Source organism: Falco naumanni, chromosome 2 (assembly GCF_017639655.2).
Source record: "Falco naumanni isolate bFalNau1 chromosome 2, bFalNau1.pat, whole genome shotgun sequence".
Lineage (NCBI taxonomy): Eukaryota > Metazoa > Chordata > Aves > Falconiformes > Falconidae > Falco > Falco naumanni.
The window spans coordinates 82,447,488-82,465,597 of NC_054055.1; the positions used below are offsets into that span (position 1 = coordinate 82,447,488).

The 18,110-nt window shown below is 43.2% G+C and overlaps 1 protein-coding gene across 1 annotated transcript in view; it reads left to right on the plus strand.

The window, feature by feature from the left end:
* Positions 1 to 894: 894 nt before the first annotated feature.
* EFHC2 (EF-hand domain containing 2) overlaps positions 895 to 18,110 on the plus strand; it is a 60,850-nt gene continuing 43,634 nt past the window's right edge. The window contains exons 1-3 of the mRNA XM_040585266.1: positions 895 to 984; positions 9,175 to 9,363; positions 13,628 to 13,778. Of these exons, the coding sequence (XP_040441200.1) occupies positions 943 to 984; positions 9,175 to 9,363; positions 13,628 to 13,778 (382 nt within the window). The 5' untranslated portion in view covers positions 895 to 942. The remainder of the gene's footprint in view (positions 985 to 9,174; positions 9,364 to 13,627; positions 13,779 to 18,110) is intronic.

The following is an 18,110-nucleotide window of genomic DNA, read 5'->3' on the forward strand; positions in this document are numbered from 1 at the left end:
TCTCAGTGTATTTTCTGTTTGAAATTTAAATTTTAACATAATACCACCCACTGTACAATGAACGTGATTAAAAGGATGGTTCCTTTTATTTTCAATTAAAATATGTTTCAAATGTTTACCTTTCCGCACCAAATGCAAATGCAGGTGCCTAACACAGTGCTGGGAAACCAGAAAGTGGAAACCCACTGACCTAGTTTCACCGTCCCGGCGGACCAAAGTGCAAACAAAACAAACAAAAAGATGTGAAAGCATCCCCCCCCACCCCCACCCCCAAGCCCACCAGGGCCCCTGAGTAAAATGTAGTGGATGAAAGTCACAAAACGAAAAGCATTAAAGATTGATTTGCGCAGAAAGCTGCAGTTGTGGTGGGATCTGCCCCATCCATGACCCCGGCTCCCGTCGGGTTCTGGGGGGCCGTGTGGGGGCAGCGGTTACCTCACGCCAGCCGGCGGGAGCGCGGGCAGGGGGCTGCACCCCGCCTTGGGCCTGAGGTAAACGCTGACAGATCTGTGAAGAAGACGGCAACGGATTCTGAAAAATCGCATCAGCGGATCTGTATTTAGTTCTCCTCCGCCCCCGAAGGCCGCAAACCCCGACTCGCCCCTCCACCTCCGGGCCCGACCGCCCCGCCGCGGGGCTGGCCTCCCCCCGGTACCGCCTGGGCGGGCTGTAGCACCGGGGGAACCGGCGGCGGGATGGCTGGCGGCGGGGACGGCCAGTGCCCGCCGCGCCCGGCAGCCCCCGGCCCAAAGGCTGCGCGGGGCGCGGACGAGACCGAGACCGAGACCGACACCGAGGCCGAGACCGGGGCCGGGGGCGGGACCGCCTCGCTCGGCTCCGCTCGGCCTCCGCCGCCCTTCGCCCCGCCCCCTGACGTCACCGCCCGGTCTCCAGGCAACGGCGCCCCCAGCGGCGCGGGGCTCCCGGTGGGCCGGGGCGGCCATGGCGCTGCCGCTGCTGCCCGGGGCCTCCCGCGACCGGAACGTGAGTGACAGCGGAGGAAACGTCCCGTCCCGTCCTGTCCCATCCCGTCCCCTCCCCTGCTCCGGTGTCGGGGGCTGCCGCGGGGGGCCGCGCCGGCGTCGGCGTCCGTTGGCGCGGCCGCCCCCCTCAGGCCGGGCCGGGCCGGGCCGGGGGCGACGCGGCCGCCGCACAGCGGGCAGGGGCAGCGCTCCGCCGGCCCGAAGGGGGGACAAGGGCGGAACAAGAGGCGCTTTGGCTGTCGGTGGGCCGGCAGGGCGGGGTGAGGCGCAGGTGCGCCCTGCAGAGTCGGCCCCGGAGGTGCCACGGCGAGGCCGCTCCTCCCGCTCCTTACCCGGCAGGTGGAAGGCGAGGTGCTGTCCGGTGTAGGAACCTGCTCCGGCCTTGCCTTGCCAGCGGGAATACGTTGCAGCTAGGCCCAGACTACTGGCAGCTGCTGTGGGGCACTTTGAGCATTTGTTGCATCCCCAACAAAGCAAAATGGGGTGAGGCAGATAGCCTCTAAATAAACCAAAAGTCTTTGCAGAGGGGGGTAAAAATGCACGGGATGCTAACATGGTTTTTCAGAGTTGCCAGTACTGTTAACTACAGATGGCAGTCTGAATGTGTAAGATGGTATTTTTATCATGAGCTACAATAGCAAACAAAAGAGAAGGCTGCCATCGCTACTTCAGACTTGTTCATCAAGGATAGCTAGAAATTTGCTGAATACGATCTGTACTATGAAATGGTGCAGGAGGTAAGGAAGGATTTTGGGCATGGCACTGTAGCTGGTGCCTTCAGGAGGCAGATGAAGCAGTGTAGACTTCCTTAGTAATGCTAAAATACCTGGAAGAGAATCTGTCATTTTCACACTATGAACATGTTAGAGCCCTCATTTCTGCATCCTGACTGCTGGGGTGCTTTGCTAGCTCCTGAGGCTGGTCTGCTGTGTGGGGGACCATGTAGAAGTTGATTATGTAGTTCAGGGACAATTTGCAAATGATTTGTCAAGAAACATGTGTTAATGCCAATGATACCATGAACATCAGTACCACTTCACTGAGACTTCTCCATGCTGTTAGCGTATCTGGAGCTTGCTTCATGAGCTAGGAATCAGCTCACATTAAGTGTGGTCCAGTGTAAAACCTCTGGCAGCTCTCTAAAACACCAAGACAGGTAGACGTGATCTTAGCAGCCCAGGTCCTGGTACAGGGATCATGAAATTGCGTAGAAATACGTGGACTCCCCAGCCTTGCTTGGTGTGTCAGCATTGCACAGGTGCATGCAAGCACAGGGCCTCTTGCAGGAGGAGCCCAACTTAAAAGCAGCAAGGATCTTTCAGGCAATTTCTTCCCTGTGAACAGCAGGTTGAGTTCCATTGTTTTCCAGAGTTAACTTGCCTTTCTTGAAAAGCATTTCTAATCTCCACTTAGTTATTAGCTATTAGATTTAATTTTATTTTCATAGAATTCCACAAATGAGAGGCTAAGAAGAGCATACTTCAAGGGGGGAAAAAGTGTCACTGCTATAGATAAATTGAAAAGGAAGAAAGTATTTTCACCTGTTGGTACACTGAGGATTGCCAGCAGTACCTCTTATTGCACAGAAACAACAGCAGCAAAGCATCCCCTGAAGAAGGACGAGAAGAGCACAGGGTGTTGCTTTTCCTGTCTACCCTTGGTTTATAATTAAGGGTATTAATTCCACTCATCACTGTTCAAGCTACTTTTGCAATGCAATCCTCTTTTCTCTGCCCCTAATGCTTCCACCTGCCTCATAGGCTCAAGAAAGGCAGTGGAAGAGTACATACGCATTTTGTCTACCTCGGAAGTGTTTAGTAAGGGGCTGAGCTGTCTCCAGAAAGTCAGAGCTTTAAGGTAGTTAGGGACACAGAGTTTAACTTCAGGGTATCAGGGACAATTGGCAAACGGGACATAAGAAATCTTTTCTCAGCTGTTAGGTCTCTGGATCTAAGAGCCACTGGCCCTTGTATTACCTCTCCATTAGGATTATTATTACTTTTAGCTCACTCTGCCGAGAACACTTACATCACTTACATCCTCTCCAGCCAGGAGCAGAAATGCTTCATCTCTGGCTGGAAGCACTGGCAGTGAGGCCAGGCAGCATGCGGCAGTGCCTGTCATATTCAAATGTGGGTGATCAGGAGATCTAACCATAGAGCAGGCTGGTATTTCGAACATGGATTAGCCCATCTCCTGGCCAGTTGTGAGGCCCCCCTCTTCAGAGGGCTGTCTCATGGGCAGAAGTCAGGCCTTTCCCCTTGCTGAGGCTGGGGTGGTCAGTCTGTGCTGGGGCTGCTGCTGCCCCTTGGCAAGGCTGGTGCTCCTCTGTCCTGACAACCTTAGAGAAGTGCCCTTGTCTGCCTGATAGTGGCAGGATGTGGCACTCACACATCACCATTTAACGTCCTGTTGCGTTAAAGAGTTTATTAATTTCTTTATTTTCACAAACAGTAACTTGTGTGTTACCTGTTCAGAAATTTGACTGCATGTTGCATACCCTTGAAAAGGAAATTCCTTAATTCTTTTTGTTGTTGTTGTTGTTGGTTTTTTGTTTGTTTTGTTTCTGCCACTGAAGCCAATGTTTAAGAGCTGTGGGAAAACCTAGGTACTGTGGCTTCTACCTGCAGAGCCCAACTGATATTGAAATTGTGTGATAATGAGATTTTCAGCTTTGTTCATACAAGTTACATGTGTGTCGCCTGTTTGTCAGGGCAGAAAATCACAGATCTTGATAACCATCTTAGTCCTGCACGTGATGGAAACGTAGCATATAATAGGTTTGCTCTCTTACTGCAAGAAAAAGTTTGTGCATTCGGAGCCTGGACTGTTAGGGATGATGCTGGTTGCAATGCAACAGCTTCAGTACTTCCTTTGTTAGTGTTACTGGTCTACCTCCTGTCCTTAAAGGCAGCTGCCCCTTCTGATACCAGATTGGTGTTCTTGCCTTCTATCAGCAGCTAACGGAGAGGACCACGTATTTGCATGGGTCACATTTACCAAATGTTAGCTGACCAGTGTATTTTCTTGCCTGAGGTTTGAAATCCCTCTCAGAGAATTCTGTACAATAATTCTGCATGGCATTTCTCAGAGAATCAGGCAATAAGTTTATAGGTCTCAGGGGGAAAATACATCCTTGAGAATATCAGTTACTGTTGCAAACTTTATGGTGCAGTAGAAATTCCACATCTTCCTTGTTTACTGTGAAAGCTTGGAGGTGCCCTCAATTGTGCTGCTCTTGCTGTCTCTGTGTTTCCTGGATTGAGTATTTGCTGCTGCTCTTGTAATCATTGGCACCAAAAGGGGACATTTGTTTTTCTTGACAGAGCACTTGCCAACCTCTTTGTAAGTAAGCTGGCCTGCTGTGCCTTCCCTTCTTCTTTCCCTGGCCTTCTTTCCTGAACCTCTTCTACTACCTCCTGCCCCCTACTCCCCCAGAATCACCAAAACCAAATCTTCTTGTAGCTGCCTGTCAGGGTTGCATTTTGATCCTTTTACTTTATATCTATCTGTTGTCTCCTTTCAGACTGTACCAGATGAGTCAGTAAGAGCAAGCTAATAAAATCATAGAATGATTTGTATTGGAAGGGGCCTTTAAAGGTTATCTAGTCCAATTCCCCTGTGATGGACATCTTCACCTAGGTCAGGTTGCTCAGAGCCCTGACCAACCTGGCCTTGAATGTTTCCAGGGATGGGGCATCTACCACCTCTCTGGGAAACCTGTTCCAGGGTTGCACCACCCTCATTGTAAAGATTTTCTTCCTTATATCTAGTCTGAATCTATCCTCTTTTAGTTTAGGACCCCCTGTCCTATTGCTACAGGCCCTACTGAAATGTTTTCCCCCTTCTTTCTTATAAGCCCCCGTTAAGTACTGAAAAGCTGCAGAAAGGTCCCCCCGGAGCCTTCTCTTCTCCAGGCTTTCAGCCTGTCCCCACAGGAGAGGTGCTCCAGCCCTCTGATCATTTTTGTGGCCCTCCTCTGGAGCTGCTCCAACAGGTCCATGTCTTTCTTGTGCTGATCCAGGCTGTTAGTGTTGAGGTACCTTGTTCTGAGATGTGTTAGGGGGACAGCAGAGTTGCTGGGATCAATGTCTTAAGGTATTCCTCCTTTTAAAGTACTGCTTAACCTCTGAACATACTGAAAACTGCAGCAAGCCAGGGATGATAAAAGAGTTGAAAATCGGTCACATGAATTTGACTGCCACAATGTGCAGCATTTACATGTATTTCTGTTGCTTAGCTGAAGCAACCAAGAGACTGTATGAGCGGTCTAGAGTAGTTCAGAAATGCCGTAAGTTCATCCTGATACAGGAATTGAGCAGGAGCTTCACAGTGAAGCTGCTGTTCTCAAGGCTGGAATTAAAAATGTATATGGGGAAGAGAACTGGATTGCTACCGGTGGCTTCTGCCATAACTCCCTGTGGGACTTGGTTAAAAACATGTAGCTCCTGAGACAGCATGTGTCACAGGGCTCCCTTATCACTCTAACCTCCGTGGTGAGCAATTTCCAGTTGTGTTTGGTTCAGCTGAAACGTGCAGCTCCCCAATGAGTTTGCTGTAACTCTGTACCAGAGTATTAAAGAGCAAAATGGAGAAAGCATGAGGCAGTGTTCCCCAAGGACTGCAGTGCCTGAATTTGCAAAGTCAATAGCTGCAGTCAAAGAATCCTGACCTTTGCATTAGTCACTATTGAATGTCTCCTCAATATTTATTTCAGGCTCACCGCACAGAAAATGGCCAGCCTTGTTCAGCAGATCTACAGCCTGTTCAGTTTAGCAGCATTAGCACAGCAGACACAGTAAAGCTCTTTCCCTGCACTCTTACAGATTTCTTTTAGAAGTCATTTAATATTACTGTGGAGGTAACATGATGTTCTGTCACTATTTTAGGCTGGATGTGGTCTGAGTTCATTAGCTGAAGTTTCCCAGATGTCATTTTTCTCTTTTGTGATCTTCAACTATAATTACTCTTTTTCTTGAACTTTCTTTTGGCTTTTTTTTTACTTTGTTGGTTTGGTAACTGTGCTGACTTTTAGAAGAGATTATTTTGCATACGGGTTTAAGTGCTTTTCATGCAGAAGGGGCTTATAAGTAATACTGTGATTGGGAATCTAGACCAGTCTTTCTGTCAAACCCTAAAAAGTTACAAGAATGCCACAAAAGATTCTTAACCGTTGAGTTGGAGCTGTTGGGCCATGTATTTTTCATATCAAATTGTGAACAATGTTGCAATTTCATCCCTAAATTCTAGAAAGTTTCCAGCAGGAGAAAACTGGATTACTTTGATGAACACTTTACCACAAAAAGTAGTAAAGCTCACCAAAACCCAGAAACAGTTGAACAGCAAATGCTTCTAGAAGAAGCCTTAAGGACTTGAAAAGCTTTCCTTTGCTCAGGAAAACTGCCTCCCTCACTGTGCTTTGATAACTATGCCTTTCTCCCAAACTCATGCTTTGGTAATAGGGAGAAAAGAATTAAGTACTTGCTGTGCTAAAAAGTGAATCTGTTCTATAGCACCTTCAGTATAAATCAGATGTTTCTACTGTGAAATTTCCCTTTTAAAACTCAGTTTGACTATAGTTATTTCACATTTGAACTGATAAATGCAGAAAGCTCCCTTCCATTCTGACTTGTCCCCAACCCTTTATTATTAAAAAAAGGAAGAGAAGAAGAAAGGGCAGCTTAGTAGCGCCCAAAGGAGAGGGAGAAAACTATCCCAAGTGCAGGTGTGTTACAAAGTGGGTGCCAGAGCCATCAGTGCTTGTCTGTTCCAGAGTCCCATACCAGAAGAGCACCTGTGCTCGCTTCTTGAGGGAGAGTTGGGATGACCACATGACGATTTGCTCCTAATGCCCAAATGTCAGTACTGACGCTGCACACTGAAGCATGACATTTTATATAACAGCTCAAAAAACAGTGCTGATATGAAATATTTTATTTTGGGCATTACTCCTGCAAATATACACCTCTTTTTTTAAGTCTTATTAAATTCCTGGTTTGAGCAATGCTGTGTGGCTGGGTTGCCTGTTGGTTAACTAGTCATTACACAAGTTTTTTTTTATTTTATTGAGCTTCCCTTTTATTCAGTAACCTTTTTCTTGAGTTATAAACATATGGTTCAGGAGTACTTATTTTTTTCCTTTGTATTATTCTCTAAACTATGATACTTTCCATGTCCCCTTTAATTCACCTCTATTCAAAACATTGCTTACCTTTTAAGTATCTTCTTTGGGGAAGTGGTTCCATACTCCTGATCATTACTGTCCCCAGTATGTGGCCCTTATTTTGTTTTGCAATGACTTTCAAAGTGTGCTGGCTAGCCCAGGTTTTGTTAACTTAAGCAAGGTATGGCCACTGATGATTATGGTATTAAAAATAGTAGGTATTTTATTATTTTTCATACCACTGTCCTTGCAAAAGTGGTATGCAAATGGATTTTAAGCAAATGTTAAGCTAAAGTGGAGATGAAGGTGTTTGTGTCAAGGGCAGTTCTCCGTCTGGGTCATTGAATTTAGAGCACTGCAAGGCAGGTGAAGAGTTCAGATTGTAACCTTCAGTGTGCAGTACTTTGTATAGATGAGCACTGAATGTTCTGAGCCATGAGGTTGGTTAGCTGCCTTTCAGATTCCTCACTCTCTTTCATATTGGCAGAATGAAGTAACTACTCAGTTACTTTTAGATTTTGCTGCTTCACTGCTTGCTTGTTCCCAGAACTGCTGTGCTGAGCATGTACAGCTACGTAATCTTGGAGCACTTGAATGCTGCCATGATGAAAAATGATTATTTGTACCATTTTTTGATTTATGATAGTAACTTAGAGTTGTCTACACCTTTTTGGGAAGTAGTGATTTAAATATATGTGTGTGATGATTAGTGATACCTAGTTTTCCAAATGTAGCGAGGGAGACAGTTTTGGCTCTTTCCTACTTTACTGACATACCTGCTCTGGTGCTGCTGTGAAAAATTTTGCTGTCCAGCCTTTTCCTCTGCCCAGGGCCTTCTATGTGCTTGCCAGAACATCAGTTCCTCTCCCTTCAGCCTCATCTTCCCTCATGTTCTCCCAGGCCGGGGGAGGGCACAGCTGTGGTAGTCCCCATCTCCCCTTACTCGGTGTTCCAGGGTGCAGTTACCCAGTGACCCTTCTCTGCCTTCCCCGACAAAGTGTGTCAAGGATTTGAGAAGGCGGAGAACGCGCGGGGGCGGGGGAGGAATAGCAGAGCAAGAGGGGCTAATGAGTTGGGATTGCCACTCATGGGAGGAAGGGTTAGTGGAGCTTTCTGTTGGCTTTTCCTATTTCCCTGTCCTCTTGTGTGAGACTGATACATGGGGTTGTTAGGGCATTGCTGCCCAAGCACAACTCACACCGGCTGCCTGCATCCAAGGGAACTGTCTAGCAAAGCAGGCAGCTCATTAGGAGGGGCATTCCCACAGGCAGGGCTGGTATTCATGTGAGGCCAGAGGCTTTTCTATATCGCTTCAAGTCTGGCTTCCAGTCCCAGCCAAGAAACGTGAATCGGCAAGATGGGTTTCTTTGCAGTTGGTTGTGCATATTTTTTTAAGTACTACATCCTTAATTGCCTGAAAAAATAGTAATAATATAAAGAAATCACTACAGAGACCTTCTTTTGGAATAAGCCCAGATGGAATGAATATTCTGTTTTTTGATTAAGGTCCAACCTCCCAAAACTCAAATGTATTCATGTAAGGAGCTATTTTTTTTGCACTCGGGGATGCAAGTGTAAATAGGATCTTTGACATAAGTAATGAGAGCAGGCTGTTCTCTGGTACTCCTGAACCGTTTCCACTTGTGCTGTGGAGATATGTAGAAAAGGTTTTTCCCCTCTACCTTTTGCAACAGTTCTCATGGGTGACTTGCTTCTTTCTACCGTATGCCTCAATCCTTGTTGCCGGGAAGGAGGGGGGCGGGAAACGGCTGGTATCATCCTGTCTCTCAGCCAGGGTAAATTACTGAAATATTTTTCCATTTTCATCTGTAAGGCTGGCAAATTGACCACTGAAATGTGTCACTTCACTTGAATCGTTCCAGTTGTTACAGGTTTTTAGACTGCATTAAAAGTAATCATAGAGAAACTCTTACATGTTTAATCCCTCTTGCCTAGGTAGTTAACTCTTGTGGATTTAAAAACAAACATGTTTTTTTTTTTTATCTTTTTCTTCCAAACTTTTGACAGATTGGGAAAGAAAAGTTCCACAAGTCACAGCACTGGGGTTACTGCAATAATGTTGCTATGCTGGTTGGAGAAGATAAACCTGGAATAGGAGGTGAACCGTTACCTGGTCAGAAGCTGAAACCTAAATATAGTGTGTTTCCTGAAGGAATAGGGAGTGATGCTCCTGCTTGGGTAGCATTTGACAAGCAGGTACATTGAAATCTGTATTTGTATGTTTTTTTATGAATAGCTACAATATGGCAAAGATGGCATGTAAGTGAAATTCAGTTAGTCATATATTTCGGAAGTTTATTTTGTGCATGCATAAAAAGCTCGTAGGTAGACAAAAGGAGTGGTAACATCTATTTTTCCATCATATTGGTATGTTGGACAATTAATATAAACATATATCATGCCATACAGCAACAAAAAAATTATTTCTGTATTGGGGTACATCCACAGGCTATAAAAAAATGAGGGAGTGGTTGGCTTATTTCTTTTTAGAGAAAATGGTGACAGTAAAAGAATTATTTGGCGACCTGGTAATAATGAATGTAGGGCAGGGCCCAGTCCAGGCGAAAATGTGCATGGGCACCTATAGGCTTGGAATTCACTTATGCCATCAGGTTTGCTTGCTCAAAATCCTGTTGACTTTTGTGTGATTGGTTCATGTGTAATATAGGTATATTGTGTCATAGACACAGGAATTTAAAATCAGTATTTTTATTTTGGAAGAATGTATTGACACCATTAGAGAGTTATCAAATAACTGTAATTTGTGATGATATGAATTTTGTAGCACAGTCATTACTTTCCATGTTTAAATTTACATTAAATTGTAGTTAGCAGTGTCTTATTTCTAAAGCAAAAAGCCTACAATCAGGGAATGAAAATGATCTAGAAAAAGAAATCATTCAGCAGATCACAGAAATGTTGCATGACTAAATGAGTACGGTATTTAAATATTGGGAAGAATGGCTAATCTCGTAATTTTTGCTTTAAAAGAAAAAGCCATGCAGGTAATTGCAGTACAATTACGCATTTGTCTCTTTGACAGACCAGAACTACTGCAGGAAAATATAAGGCTTGAACAGATGCACGTGACTTCGGTTAGCATTGCCTCTGAAATCCCAGTATTGCTCACGTAGTGTTCAGCAATGTGTTCAAGTATGAATTGGTCTAACGTGCCAAAGTGTTAAGACTTCAGCCAGGCATGCACTTGCTTTATCTACACCCTTCTTTCAACAGGGAGCTGTGCCTTGGCTTCTCAAGTTAACGGGGCTTGGACCCAGCTTTATGAAATAAAGGGGGTAGGCAGGAGGCAGTGGGGACCTTCCACTGAGCATCAGACATTGAACTCGGCTGGTGAGATGAGCTAGCTGGCCTTCAGAGGTTCCTTCTCAGTGTATTCCTTCACAGGGCAATGTAGGACAGCAGTTTGCAGGTTTGGAATTGGCCTCCAGAGGGCTCATGTGTTTGCATTAATTGCAGGCTGTTAAAGGGTACTGCCCAACTCATTTAGCTTTCTCACTTAGGAGCCTAGAGTGCAGCTATGTCCTCCACTGCTGCAGTCGGTGACAGCAGAATGGACGACATGAAAAATAGTTTGAGTAGGTGTTTATCTTTTTAAATGTAGTCTGCTTTCTTACCATTTTTCTTTGGTTTCTAACTTTCAGCAGCACCATAGTAATTCAAGGAAGGACAGGCATAAAACTTCATTATTAAGTGGGTTGAGAAACAGCTTTTCCAATTTCATATGCCTGATAGGAAGCAGGTGTAAATTTAATTTCTTCTATGATTAAGTATACACACAGGGCCTCCTGGTCTTGAAATGACGTTTATAATTTGACTACCACAGGTGCCAGAGAAACCTTGTGCCAAATTTACAAAATGCCACAGTTTATTCAATATTTATTACTTTTGGTTTTCATAGGTAGTGTTTAATTCTTTTAAGAGTAGGATGGGAACTTTGGACACAGCAATGTACTACAGACAAGACACGCATTAGGAAGTGTTACATTTCAAGTACTTTGAAAATGAACTTTGCTTTAAGAAGAAAAGTTGTCATCTTTTCTGTTCCTTCTCCTCACCCTTCCTGAATCGTCTGTTTTGATCTGCAAAATTGCAGGTGGCTGCTGCATATGTTTCAGTCATACTCTAGCATGTTGTCATACACTTGCTCAAACTCCTTGAATGGAGTAGACCAGGGCATGTGTATGCTCAGTGAAAGAAATAAATACAGTTTATGTAGGACCTGATTGTGCTTGGATATCTGTGCAAGCAGACTTTTGACTGGCTGTTGTCTCGTGAGACAACCATTCTCCGTAAAGATCATTGACAAAATTAAGAACAATTAGTAATCAAATAGGGCACTTGAACAATATGCTTGTCAAATGACTATACTCTGGTGGGACTAGCAGGATAGGGAGAAGAAGGTACTTCATCTAAGCGAGTTCCAGTGGTTTCATGGCTTATCAGCAGCTAGGCAAGGAATGAAATTCAGCTTCTTTTCAGCTGAACCCCAGGTTGTTCAGACTGGGATATAGTCATTCCAGCACTGTAGTACCTTTTAAGTCTCCTGGAGTATTTAAGAGATTTGCACAGGGCCCCTGGTCATTCCAGAACAGTAGCTGGAGGCCAGGAAAGATACCTTGGTCACCAAAAATGGCACTATACGCCAATGTTTAGACAAATGGAAAGAAGAAGAGATGTTAAAGGATGATAGAGTTTGTGTTGACTCTGTTGTATGTCAGATGTTTTATCTAGTGTTTTTGTGTTTGATACATAAAACGGTGAAATCCACAGTTAAAAATTACTGTGGCCAGAATAACTTTATTTATTTATTTATTTATTTATTTTCAACTATTTTATGTGTAGTGTGTTCAGAAACTTGTGTATTGTACTACTTAAACCGTAACTGATGGTGTCTAGATTCTTCTGTGTGAAGATTTAATGCCATTAGGTTTAACTGGTAACAGTTATGTCATTTGATTATAATTTAAAATTTATTTCTCTAATGGTGATGGGTAACAGTGCAGTTGGAGTTGATACCAAAAATGTGTCTGTTATATTGTTTGATGCATGCTGAAAATCAGTGGGGTCTTAGCCTTTGAAATAGTTTGTGGAAACACAGTTTTCTTCATCTTGGCATTTATCTTGCCTGAAAGAAGGGAGAGTGGCCTCTTGAGAAGTCTGACTAGGACACAGGGTGGCTGTTCCTGTGTGCTCCTGAGCAAGCCACTAGCTCTCTCTCCCCAGATGTAGAGAAAGAGGCTGTGTTTGCCTGTTGGGGTGTTTTAAAATCTCTGTCATTAGTATTCATGGAAGTACTTTGAGGTTCTCAAAGGCACATGCTAAAGGCATACAGACTGTTAACCAGTCTGTTCTGTCATTTAGGGATCTTGGCCAGCTTACTAGATTTCAAACATTTTCAACCCATGGTCTGCCAGATGCTTATGGAAACATAAGCAACAGCTAAGTTGTCTTTTTTTCAATGCTTCAGTCTGTCTAATGAATCAAGAATAAAGGCCATTGAATTTATTAAATAGAATAATTGTGAAAAGTGAAGTATGAATTAGCACTGATTTGACCCAAATGTGTTGGGGAGCAGGATGGAAACCTATGTTAATTAGTGCCTTCCTGCACATACTTACCACAGCAAGCATCCTAGTAGATAACTGAGATACTTCTTGCATGTTCCCTTAAAATTGGTCTTGGGGATTAAAGACCATAAATGATAGCAAAAAGTATAAAACTTGTGTAATGATTTGGCAAGTTTGAGCTGGGATCTCCACACATGAAGGCCACTGTAGTAAACCACTGATCACCTCACCTATGAAGGTGGGGTTTTTTGCATTATTGCGATTGCAAGAGACTATGAAGATCCATTGGTATACTTGCTGAGATTTCCCCACTCGCTGAATTGCAGGACCAGGTAAGTTTTGAAATTACAATATTGCACAGATCTAAATTACTCCTGAAAAATGTCATTTCTGTCTGATAGTTCTTCAGTACCATTCATTAGACAGCTTGCAAGGTCTGCTTAAAAAGATCTCTTCTTTCCACTTACCTCAATGGTAAAGCCATTACTGTCATAATGCACTTTATTTTCCAGCAATTCATTGAATAGCAGTCTAAAATTTGCTTCAGGACCTAGGTAGCTCATTGTGTTATCAAAGTGCTTTGTTCAGAAGATTTTCCAAGCAGCCCGCTGATAGTTTTATATTTGATTTACGTCTTTACTTTAGAGTTCCATCTCTGCTTAGATGTTGTGATAATAAAAATGCCAAGCAAAGAATTTTAAATTTATGTGATTTAATGTGGATATCTGTTCTTACATTTCTGAGAAATAAATCTAGCTCCTGAAATCCATACATTTAGTTACTTATAATATATATAAGTTTATTTTATTTATATATTTTGCAAAAGCATTGGGAGATTTTGCTGCTTTATACATATTTATTGTTTTTAATAGGTACTGTCTTTTGATGCCTATTTTGAGGAAGAAGTGCCCGACCAAAACCAAGAACTATATAGAATCAGACATTGTAAAATATACTTCTACCTTGAAGATGATACAATTCAAGTGATTGAACCCCAAGTGAAAAATAGTGGCATAACTCAAGGTATCTATTTTTGGTAGTACTCTTCTTTTTTTTTCCTTTTTTTTTTTTACCCTTTATATCTTTCTTCAGTACAGTCTTGGTCCATTCCAAAAGATACCTAACATGGCTTCTTGTAGTTAAAATGGGATGTAAGTGAACAGCCATAATTGTATTTTCTTGTTATGGATCATAATGTTAACTTTTTTTTTATTCTCTTAGTTTGAAGATGTAGATTTTGTAAGGCAGGATCCTCTCTCATACTCAAACATACATCTTTCTCTCCAATATAGTTGTTTGAAATCATATGATAGTAGGTCTTTTGTCAGTGTTGTGTCACTTCTGCAAAAGCAGTTTGTGTTCTAGGTCTTCAATCCCGAGTCTGGCTCCTCCCATCTTGGCACTGACTCTACTGGCAGCTCTGTAGTTGTTCATTAGCTGCTGCGGTATCTCTGCTGCCATTGAAGGAGAGCACCTTTTGTGACTCTGGCTGTTGATTCTTCTATGATTAAAGTGTCCTTGGCACAGCAATTTTTCCTTGACTCCTCTAAGCTGAGAGGCTGCCTTGCCTTAGTGTCACATCGCTGCACTTGGGCCAGCCTGAGGACTTTTGGAAGAGGGTTTACTGAGCTGATTTACTGGAGTATTAAAGGACTTGGTTTACATTAAGAAAATGTGATCTAGCGGTCAGCATCCTGTTGCAGAAGGGGAGCACAGCTGCTGTTTCTTGGTGTTTATGGGTCACTGCCAGAATTAAAAAAGTTTTCAAGGAATATAGTCCAGATAAGCAGGATGTCTTGGGATGAGTATCTTGGGATGATTGCGCCTCCCAATCCCTGAAGATATTTTGTACATTCTGGTGGATCTTACAAAAAATAAGTTAACTGTTTAACTGCCATATTCTTTTCCAAGATGAGCAGATGCTATCAATCCCTCTGTCTACAGAGTAGGATAATATTTAAAGGTGTTATGTGCATCATTACTGTTAGAGCTGGGATATAATTACCTGTGAATCTTTTCTTAAACCAGTACTTCAGGCTCTGCTCTCCCAGTGTTGACTAGTTCTTCTTGCCAGAAATCTCGTTGGCTCTTCATCAGGAACTGATTTTGAATCCAGAGAAACCTTGTCCTACTCCTACCTGAGCAAATGCTTTTCCAGACCTGAAGAAAAGCATGTTGTATCTCTTCTCCTGGGAACTTGCAAGTTAATTACCCTCTTTCTGCACTCATATGCATAAGGCAGGAGACATCATTGTGTTTAGGTTTTCCTTGACCTGTGTGTCACTGGCGTGGGAGTGACTTTTTTTTGGTATTTGTGATTTTGTGGCTTTGAACAATGACCATTGACAAAGGAAGTACAGTTAACCTGAGAAGCAGAGGTGACATTTTTGAAAGGGAAGGTGGAAGCCAGGTTCATTAGAGCAGGATATAGCAAATTTAAAGCTGATTCCTTTGAATATAGGAGAGAGTAATTTTCATTGTCTTTATAGTATCGGTTGTGCAGGCTGCCCCTTCAGGCCTGATGTTCCTGGCAGCCTAGTCATGTTCCTGTGGTGACAGGAAGGCTGCAGTTTTCCCTCATTTCAAATGGTTGTTGGGGGCACCTTTGGTACCAAATCTAAAATTAACTGAATAGTATTAGAGAGAAACAAGAATTCTTTCTGTCTTCCATGCAAGGATATTTTGAAGGCCTCTATGAATTTGTATGAGTACATTATGTGGGATAAATGTGTATCTACAATGTATTAAGCCGAAGGATAAGAAAGAAATGTTCCAGGATCTCGAAGTACACTTAATTTATTTGTTGCTGGTGTCTGGGCTGGTAAGGAAGCTCTGCATATTGATTGTGTGTAGGAAGGAGGAGATACTGTAGATTGAAAGGCCCAAGGACTGTTAGGGACATATTTAGACTTCACAGTTGATGAGAAGATCTGGGCCCTATACTTTATCATAAACATCTACATAAATATTCTTATTATCCTAGACATTAATATGATGTAGAGGGAAAAAGGTGGTGGGATGCCTGTCAGAGATTTTTTACTCATATGCACTTGGGCATTAAATTCATGCTGCATAACTGAAGACCAAGCACAAAGTTGTTATGTTGAAGGAACTAAATATGTGCTGTTGAACATATGCAAAGGCAGGGTTTCTTAAAAAGAAATCCCAAAACACTAACTGCTAGTCTTACTCCGTTTTCAATCACAAATTGGCCTGTTGCCTCTTTTATTGTATTTATATATATATATATATAAATAAATACATATATAGTCTTATTCAAATTCTCTGTCCTGACTGGGAATTTGTAAGCCTGAGAATAACAGAAGTGTAATTGTCTACGTTGTGAAGCTTGTAAACTGAAGCACAAAGGAATGAAAATCTTGCCCATGATCATGCAGAGAAGGTCGTAACAGGATGGTGAAGGGAACTGAAGTTCAGGATCTTAACCATAATGCTGTCCTCTGCATGTCTGCTGAAATACAGTGTTGCAGTTAATTAAAGTGCCAGGGGGTCGTAGAGGGAGAGTTCAACTGTAGGAGAGCTTGGGTTGTTGAAAGGTGAACTGTACTGAATGGAAGAGCACAGGCATGGGGATACAAAGGAAGAAAGAACAGTGGGAACATCAGGAGCAGGATAGGCTCAGTCTGTGTGAGCAGTTGGAGAGCTGCAGTGGCAGGAAAGGGGTTGTGTAAAGGAGGAACAGTGAAAAACAGTGATGGAAAAAGTGGAATTGAGCTGTTGAAGGCAGAAAGTGGTGGGGATCTTAACTTGGATGTTTACCCCAGTGGGAAAGATGTAAAAGAGACAGCTGAAATGGCTGTTCTCAGCAGTCTTCTTGAAGAGTAGATATAGCAGTGGTGGGGTAGATCAAAGGCAGGTGGTGGGGCAGATCAAAGGTAGATCTTCTTAGCTTGGCTGGTTAATGCCTTAAGGCCATGGGTTTACCAGTGCTTGTGCCATAACCCACAAATGAGAGCTTGATGATCTGAATGGGTGTCCCTGGGCATGGTGGGATCAGAGAAATGTAGTAGTTTCCCACCGTACTCTCCACTCTGGGTAGTACTTGTGGCTTTGCAGAAAAAAATAAAGAGGCTTACGGACTGCAGGAAGATTTGGTGAAGCTGTGGTCAAAGAAGACAGAAGAATTTAAAACTTCAATTATGATTTTACAAAACTAAAAAAACTTGGTTTCGGGGGGAAAACCAGATAAGAAACGTGCTTTTACTATTGATCAAACCCTCAGAGTGACAAAGTAAATGATCTGTGGGAAGTGTATTTCAGTGACTTTAAAAAATGCTTTATGGAATTGGCTGCTGTACTTGGACATGAATTTGGGCAGATAAGGTTGCTACTAAATAACTGAAGTTTAAACTTCATTTAACTGCCTTGCTGTAGTTTGAACTTTGGAAAGTATTAGAAGCATTAGAAGAAATCTATACAAACAGAGATTCAATGCAAAACACAAAGGAATGCAGAGGCCAACCTGAACTTTAGGAAACAGAATCAGAGCAAAAAATACCAGGACACTCACAGTGCACAAGAACTAACTAAAGATAAGTGAGTACAGAGTGAAGAGAAGGATGGTAAACTCGACCACATAACAAATTCCACTGTGTTCTTCCAGAACCAGAGTGCTAGTTATTCTTCCTATACAAAAAGAAATTCTCCCATAGAGAGCCAGGCTCAATATGGCAGTGCAAGTGTTTTGTAGATCTAAATTCCCAGTTAACAGGACTGTGGCTGGCTGATACAGTCTTATCAAAAGGTCATTTATGTCCCATGGGGTTGACTGTAGCTTCCAGTGTAATCCAGACCCTGCAAGCCAGAGCAGAGTGGAGCAGCTGGCTGGTTTCCCCAAGGTCAGCCAGCTGAAAAAGAGAGTGGAGCAGCCTGCTGGCTGGGTTCCCAAGGCCAGCTGGCTGAAGAGGAGGAAAGTACAAGCGGGAAAGTGAAGCTGCAGTCAGCTCCTCCAATGTGACCGATTATCTAAGAGGCCTCCCTTGAGGCCTGGAAGTAATTGTGATTTTGCCTTACTTGATGGTAGCCAAATCATGACCTTACTATATTTTGAGATGAGTGAATAAGTGAATGTAAGAAGCCCCCTTGTTTATTGCAGCAACAGTAGTGGTTGCTTCTCCTCCTTTCTGTGCAAGCAGTCGAAGAGTGTCCAAACTCCAGGTGTTACCCATTCCTCTCTTCTCTCTGATGCACTCTTGAGTAGTGCAGAGGGAGTCAGAAAGCTGTGCTGAGGAAGTTCTTGGATACCACTTCATTTCTCCTGCAGAGCAGTGTAGCAGCAGAGATATAATCATTTGCTGCTCAGCTTCATGAGCTGCCCCGTAGTCAAAAAGCCTT